Raw genomic sequence first — 7958 nt, forward strand, 5'->3', positions numbered from 1 at the left:
ACAAGATTTGACTAAACTTAACTAAATCAATTCATTAACTATTCTAATTAAGCATGCAATTAAAATTAAAACCTAAATAATCAATCAAAAGAAAAGAAAAACAACAAAAGAATGGGGAAGAACGAGAAGAGAGATGTGCTGATTTACCTTTAAGGGAAACAGTGATTGAGGCAAGAATGGCTAACAATGATGGTGATAAACTCTGGCCGGACTCCGATGGCCAGGCGATGAGTTAAAAATTGTCATCAATTGATTGCTCTTATCAAGAGCAATCGACTAATGTCGATTTCGAACTTAAACGACCAAACGGGAAAGGGGCGAACTTGGATTTCAAGTAATTTCTGGATTTGGAAATCGACAAGTTTGGCGGAGCTTTTTGAAAAATTAATGGTAGACTGATGATGAAGGTGAGGTGAGGAGTATAGGATGTGAATTTGGGTGTGATTGGGGTGGTGGCCGCCGGCCAGTAAGGTTTGGAATTTTTAGGGCGGCTAGGTTTAGAAGGGTTGAAGAAGATGAACAGAAATGAGGGGTTCCTAAGGGTTTGGGGGGTGTTCGGACAGCTATAAGGGGGAAGGGGTTAATTTTGGACCGTAGGATTAGATAGAATGGAGGGTGGGGATTGAAAGATGATAAAACGGGATCGTTTGGTTATTTTGATGAGGGGAAAACGGACCGGGTGGGTATTTGGTGTGGACTGGGCAGATATGCCCAATTTGGGCCTCTGAGGTGCTTGGCCCAACACAAACAAAAGCCTTGTTTTCCTTTCTTTGTTTCTTTTCTTTGATTTTAAATCCTAAACAAATTAAATAAAACCCTAAACTAAATCCTAACTTAAATCTAATTTGTAAAATTAACCTACTTACTATTTATAATATTTAAATGATTTATTAACTAAAAACTAATGAAAGGAAATTAATAAATTAAGACTAAAAGCTAAAAATATAAAATGACCATGGTATTTTTTGTGATTTTCATTTAAAAATGCAACTAATTAACGTAGTTAAATCCTAAAAATGCAAATAAAATATAAAATGCTATGCAATGAAGATTTTGGACATTTTTTGGTGTTTTTTCATAATTTTAAGATATTAAATATGCAACTAAATGCAAACAATAATTGACAAGAAATTTCTAGAAATTCTATGAAAAATTAAAATTAGAAAAGATGTATTTTTTTTGGATTTTATAGGAGTGTTTTTGGTGAGGCAAAAATTACGTGCTCACACTAATATGGAGGCATTGTGTGATAGAATTAGAGATGAAATTATTGAAAAATATTATCATGTGTGAGTGACTTTACTTATTATTTCATGGTGGATTATCAATATATAGTAATTTGTGGAATAGACTTTTAATTCATATTGAATAGTGACAATAAGTAATTATACTAGATAATATTATATGCATTGGTATAACTATATATGTTATATTGATTTAAATCTTTAATATGTATGTTTACTTTATGTTTTATATTTTAGTTTAATAAAATAGAAAATAATAAAAGTCTCTTACGATAAATATTTAAGTTCATTTTTCTCTTTAAAATAATTATAAGACCTTGGTACTATCTTTTTTGGTAATTTAACACTCAAAATCACTTTTTAGAAAGATTAGCCAAACACAATTTGTTTACCAAATGTTGCAAAAAATACTTAAATGAATTGGCCAAACACAAACAATTTTTTTTTAAAAGTATTTTTGAAAAAAGCACTTCTGAAAAAATAAAAATACTTTTTAAAATAAGTAGTTTTTGGCAGCTTGGCTCAACAGGTTGGCGCCAAACTTCTTCCAAGACAGGCATAATGTTTAGCAGACCCTTGTATGGATAACACCAAGGGATTTTGTTGGATGGATGGAATACCTCCATCCGTAACCAAAGGTCTTGGGTTCGAGTTGAAAAAATTCCTGATAAGAAGTTATTCACCCTTAACTAGGCTCTTCGCCGCGTGAATCTATATTAGCCGGGCCAATAGATTCTAGATACTAGATGGTTAAGGGCAGTCCGGTGCACTAAGTTCTCGTTATGCGCGGGGTCCGGACCACAAGGGTCTATTGTACGCAGTCTTACCCTGCATTTCTGCAAAAGGATGTTTCAATTGTCATGTAATTCGTAGGCTGGATACCAGATGGTTAACAAATACAAAAAAAGGTTCTTGTTCGGATAACAGAACAGACAAGTTGCAATCTGTTAACTGTAATTGCTTCATTTGCTAACCTGCAAAGTAAAGCTCTACCACAAAATTTTGACAAGGGAAAACCCCAAGAGGATAAAACTATCCTGATGTAAAAGAAGAAACTGGAACTAAAGAAAATTAAGCCCAAGACTCCACCGAGCACCTGATATTATACAACTTTGCTAACTCAATGACAAAGCTACTTGTTCATGTTTTCGACGCTCAGGGAAAAAATAAAAATAGCCAGAGTTTAAAAAGTAATCGATATTTAGTCACTTTTTCATGTAAAGATAAAATATGAACAAAAACAAGCTTAAAAATCCAGAAATATTCAGCATAATATGCTAGAGTTCGAATTTTTTTACATATAAGCTTCCAGCATAATGTACTGGAATTTCATAATCCAACATATTATGTTAGAACTTTTCGTGTGCTGGAGTTCCAACATAATATGCTGGAAGTTTATACGTAGGAGCTCCATAATCACGCATATTATGCTGGAACTTTCCGTGTTTTAGCAAAACAATGGTTATTTCTCAATGACTTTACAAACGCTGGTTATTTTTCGATTATCAGTCCGAAAACCGACTAGCCCGTGCTATTCCATGTATTGCTGTATAAAAGGAAAAGGCTTTCAATGAAATAACTAATGAAAATGATAAATGATGTTGGTCTCAAACACAGCTCTCTATTTCAGCTGAGAAAAGGGGGAGGAGCTTAAAAGTACAGGACTGTTGGGCGCTTAAATCTCAAGCTGAAGCATAAATTCTTCAAGCAATAACGTCAAAAGTATTGTCATGAAAATGTTGGAGCTTCGATATGCGAAGAAAAATTGCTCTCTATTCAATTGAAATAACTATGTAAAAATTCTTTTCAACATAAACATTTTTAATCACAATATATGCGTACTTGTCTTGTTCTTCGGCTTGTTCATTTGTTGCAGTCGTGGTATGTTCTACAAATCGACATGGTTCTGCTGAATCTGGGCTTCTATTCATGGTTGTTGTAGTGCTTGTCGTTGCTGCTCTTCAATTAAATTTATCAAATATTCTTTATTTGACAGTAACAGCCTTTTGTACTGTTGTACCCTGAACTTTCCTTACTATAGCTGCAACGTTCCAGGTTTGATGTATGACGAACTTATCATTTTTTTTGTTCTGCTTCAAAGGTCCCTCTTTACACATGACCCAAAATCTATGTCAAGGAAAGAAAATAGACAACAAATTAGGTGCGCAGATTCTTAGGAAACCATTGTTGGAAATAAATGAGAAATACCTAAATTCCACTATCTTCAGTAGGAGTTTCAAACACAATCCGTGTAAGTTCGATTCTCATTATCCCATTCACCATTCCCTTCCCCCAATGTAGTAAAAGACATTTTAAAAAGTAAGTAAGAAACGAGAATCCTCTCTTTGTTAGTGTTTTATAACAATAACACCAAAAGAAGATTGGTTACAAATATATAACTACTTGCCTAAGAAGCACATCATAACAAAGAAATGGCTACTATTTAAGAAGCATGTCCACTTACTTTAGTTTTTTTAACTGCTGAGGATCTTTCCTTACATGCTTATCAACTCATGAAATCCAACATCCAAGACCAAGAGAAAGCACACTGAATGAAACAGAAAACAGAGAGTGAACCACAAAGAATAGGCACTGTCAACCGGATGCTTTACTTTGGGTACGGGAACTACTATTAGGAGAAACATTGCACCAGCTTCATACTATTAGTATATGCTAAAAGTTCATGGCTATTACAAACAGAAACCATACAAATACAAATGCAAGGCTGTCTGAATTTGAATGCTTACAAATTTTAAGAACTCTATGAAAGGCCAATCCAAGAAAATTCAAAAGAGCTTTTCTAGCCTCGCGTACGCAGTTAAAAGTGTTAAAGCTATTAACACAGGGAGAAAATACTTCGCTTATTGATGTCAAGTTCAAGTATTCCCTTTCTTGCATTTTTTTTCTTTATATCGAGGTTTCTTCTACGCATCCATAAAAACCTTCTTCTGCTACTACCTCAATTAGAAGAACTGTTATGAACCTTTCAGTTAACTAACAGAATTCCTTACAGAATCGACCTAAAAAACTAGTTCTATACTTCAAGGAGGATTTTGACAAATGATACTTGTATTATCTTTTGAATGTTATCAAATAATATATCATAAATAGCCAGATAGGATAACAGATAATGACTCTTGAAATTAATTACTTAATAGCTTAAATAGTGAATAATTTTTCTATAGACCCATAAAGTTTAGAGCAATTAAATTAACACATTGATTATGCATACAAAAAAGGAGAACCAAAGAGATGATTTTCTTCAGCACAGTCAGTTATGGTGTCACATGATGCTTTAGTGACATTCTGTATTCTTTAGAAAATTGGATTATCTGATGCTTGTTTATATAGAAGTTTCAAATATTACAGATGATGGGAACAAATAAGAGAAGTTAATGTGTTCTTTCTCACTAAGAAATTCTAAACCTTAGGATATCTATCCACATCAAAAGCACAGGAAACATTAAGTTGGAAGTTGGAACCTAAAAATCCTACAATTTGAATTGAGCAAAGGAAAGTGAAATTTCAACACCTAGAATCAGAGGTACATCATGAAGTTCTGATAGACACGCGATACGGTATTATACAATAGTTGATGCGAGACATCAACATGTTGAGCAGGGGCAGAGCTAGAAGGTTAGCTACAGGATCGGACAAAACCCAATAGCTTTAGTCCAAATCTTATATTTGTATTAAGAAATCCATCAAATATGTACAAAAATTATTCAAAATCTAGTTACTAACACCTAATGTCGCTATCCTAGAATTTAGAACCCATAAAGTTAAAATCCTTGCTCTATCTCTAGTGACTAGTGTTGAGTTCCAAGCTGAATTTGATGTTTAGCTGTAAAGTGGAGGTAGGAAGTGAAATCTATTTGTTATATCTGCAGCAAATGCAAACTGAAACTTGCAAATTTCAAGCAATCTGTGTGTGTACAAACAGATTAAGAGTTCCAAGTCCTTTGCAATTTGAAAGATAATTATCTTGGAGAGTTGATTTTAAAATTGTAATCCATAACAATATCTTGGAGAAAACTGCTGGTACTTACATGAATAGCACTTCTGTTACCAATTGTAAAGACACTCTCGTGAATTTGGACCCTTATGTTTGCCTCTGAGATTAACTTCAACCTCCTCCCCACTGGATTATAGCATACAAAACCTCAGTAGTTACAGTTGGCAGCTAAATCAATTGAAATAGGTAATCCATCATATGTGTCCGTCTTTCACTAATAACTTAAAGCAATGTTAGGAAAGCCTTCTGAGGATGGAATCTAGAGTGGAATCACCAGTTCATCTCTCCTTTTTATAAGAATGAAGCTGAAGCCAACAATCAATTGCTGCATCAATCATGTCCTGAATAAAGTACAATGCAAAATGATTGCTAGGAAGTCCAAAGTGGAGAACTTCATCAGTCAGAGACTTAACTTTGTATCAAAAAGTTACAGTAAATCAAAAGTACCTGAACGAGAATCTAGCTTCCACCATGCACAAGCATCTTCCTTAGAGATGGAAGCATCAGCATCCTTGTTATCATCTTCCCCTGAAAACAGTCCATCAGAATCATCGCTCTCAACTTCGGAGTAATACTGCTTTTTCTCCACCTCTGGATCATACGTCCACTCCAATCTTTTCAGAACATCTCGGTCCTTCCACCGGCCAACAACAGAGACAGCTTCTTTCTTGGCCTTCCCCATCATGATCTCCTGCCACGAGAAAGAAGCATCTGCTGTCCTCTTAAGAGCACCGTCATTGCAATCACCAACAACTACTGTTTTCAAACACCTCAACCTCGCCTCCTTCAAGACTTCCACGAAATCCGAATCATCAGACACAAGAACCACACACTCCACCATCCTCTTATCCATCACATCAACCAAATGATTCCTCAATGCAACATCAGCAGCTTGTGGCTTATCTGAAACAGTCCTAACCCAAAAACCAGCTCGTTTTAATTCATCCGCCAAACCATACCCAACTTTCGGAGTCAAAACATCCCTAACAGCATTCTTATACTTATCCATCTTCATTGCATACTTAGCCACCAACTTCACCCTCATTTTTCCCCTAGCAGACTCTATCTGACTCAACCTTTTCGTATGCTCGCGCTCGTGAATTTGCTTAAAATGATTTACAAGCTTCTCATTAGTATAAAATCTCCTACCACACACTCTACATAAATAAGGCTCCTCTACCTTTACAACTCCACTTTTTTCCAAAGAATTCAATGTTTTCCTCTCTTTCCTTTGCTGCCTAACTAAAGGAGGAACATAACTAAACGCGTGTCGATTAGCATAAGCTACTGTATATCTCACAACCCCAAATTCCCCAGCAGCCTTTTTTAGCTTTGTGGCAGCATCAAATGGTGGGAATGACTTGGGTGGTTTGTTATCCAAATCCCAGAAAATCCCAACATTGGTTTTAACTGATGAGTCTAAAGAACCAAAACCCAAATGGGATTTGGACTCAAAGTGACAAAATCTTTTATAGGAGCGAATAGCATGGATAAAGGTGCTAGCTTTGACACGTTTCAGCATCTTCCGAGAAAAAAAAATCAAAAAATTGAGGCTTTCTTGATACTATAGAGGAAAAGTTTTACAACCCAGTTAAAGAACACTTATGTCGCGTTAGCACAAAATTGCTTGAAAAGGCGTTAGCTCAAACTTAACGTATACAACTAACAATCTTTATGAAGATATATCAAGAAAAAATACGAAGAAAGATGGTGGGCACTAACATCTCTGGAGAGTTATAAGTATGCCATTCAAAGGTAATTGCTTGAATTATAAATTTGAAGAAAAGGAAGGGAAAGGGGAGAAAATTAGTATTCTCAAAGCCAATTAAGTTAATGCAAGTGAGTGAAAGTATATAGAGGTTTGAGAGAGTTAAGTGGATGGTAGAGTTATACCCATCAACCTATGAAGAATCGGCTGTTGTTGTTGTTACAGAGATTTCTGTAGACACGGAAACAAGAATCAAGTATCCATTGGGCCGAGGGAGTGCTAATTGGGCTTTTGCATCCATACCCGATTTTGGGGTCACAATTGAACTTATACCCACTTTGTAAAAAAGTTTACAAGCGTACCCACTTTACGATCAATTTCAGACTTATCGGGTCTGAATTAAAAAAAAAATTAGTCTTAAGTGAAAAAATTACACTTCAAATGCACTTAATGCCAAATAGGTCTGAAGTGCAACCAATGATTTCATGCACTTAAGGCCAATAAGTCTGAAGTGAAAAATTGCACTTCAGATGCACTTAAGGCCAAAAAGTCTAAAGTGCAACAAACGTTTTCATTCACTTAAGGCCGATAAGTCTGAAGTGAAATTTTTTACTTCAGATGCACTTAAGGCAAATAGGTCTGAAGTGTAACCAATGGTTTCATGCACTTAAGGCCAATAAGTCTGAAGTGAAAATTTACACTTCAGATGCACTTAAGGCAAAAAGGTCTGAAGTGCAACAAACGTTTTGCTACACTTAAGGCCAATAAGTCTGAAGTGAAAAATTATACTTCAGATGCACTTAAGGCCAAAAGGTATGAAGTGCAACCAACGTTTTTATGCACTTAAGGCCAAATAGGCCTGAAATGCAAGTTGCCCAGAAACAGAAATTTGTTCTTCGAATTATAACAATCCAATTTACGATTTAATACCTAAACCTACTCCAAATGAGCTCAAATTTAAAACATAACCTCCGAATATCATCAGGAACAA

At 35.2% G+C, this 7958-nt stretch overlaps 1 protein-coding gene across 6 annotated transcripts; it reads right to left on the reverse strand.

Annotated features, from left to right (window-relative positions):
* Positions 1–2845: 2845 nt before the first annotated feature.
* Positions 2846–7177, reverse strand: LOC107772620 (uncharacterized). 6 transcript variants are annotated; one of them, XM_016592111.2, is made up of 5 exons: positions 5707–7177; positions 5534–5600; positions 5294–5385; positions 3709–3792; positions 2846–3371 (listed from the first exon to the last, which is right to left on the reverse strand). In XM_016592111.2, exons 1-2 carry the CDS (start codon positions 6779–6781, stop codon positions 5590–5592), a joined length of 1086 nt encoding a protein of 361 aa, XP_016447597.1. In that variant the 5' UTR covers positions 6782–7177; the 3' UTR covers positions 2846–3371; positions 3709–3792; positions 5294–5385; positions 5534–5589. The 6 variants fall into 6 exon arrangements, with proteins under 6 accessions (XP_016447597.1, XP_075084478.1, XP_016447596.1 ...); XM_075228377.1 differs by having other exon boundaries at positions 5534–5628; XM_016592110.2 differs by having other exon boundaries at positions 5294–5600.
* Positions 7178–7958: the final 781 nt, after the last annotated feature.

This window comes from Nicotiana tabacum, chromosome 13, assembly GCF_000715075.1.
Source record: "Nicotiana tabacum cultivar K326 chromosome 13, ASM71507v2, whole genome shotgun sequence".
Taxonomy (NCBI): Eukaryota; Viridiplantae; Streptophyta; class Magnoliopsida; order Solanales; family Solanaceae; genus Nicotiana; species Nicotiana tabacum.

Coding starts and splice junctions, on each gene's coding strand:
- LOC107772620 (XM_075228377.1), bottom strand. CDS start 6,781: ATGCTGAAACGTGTCAAAGCTAGCACCTTTATCCATGCTATTCGCTCC. Junction 5,629..5,706: donor GAAGCTAGATTCTCGTTCAG/GTACTTTTGATT, acceptor TGGACTTCCTAG/CAATCATTTTGCATTGTACT.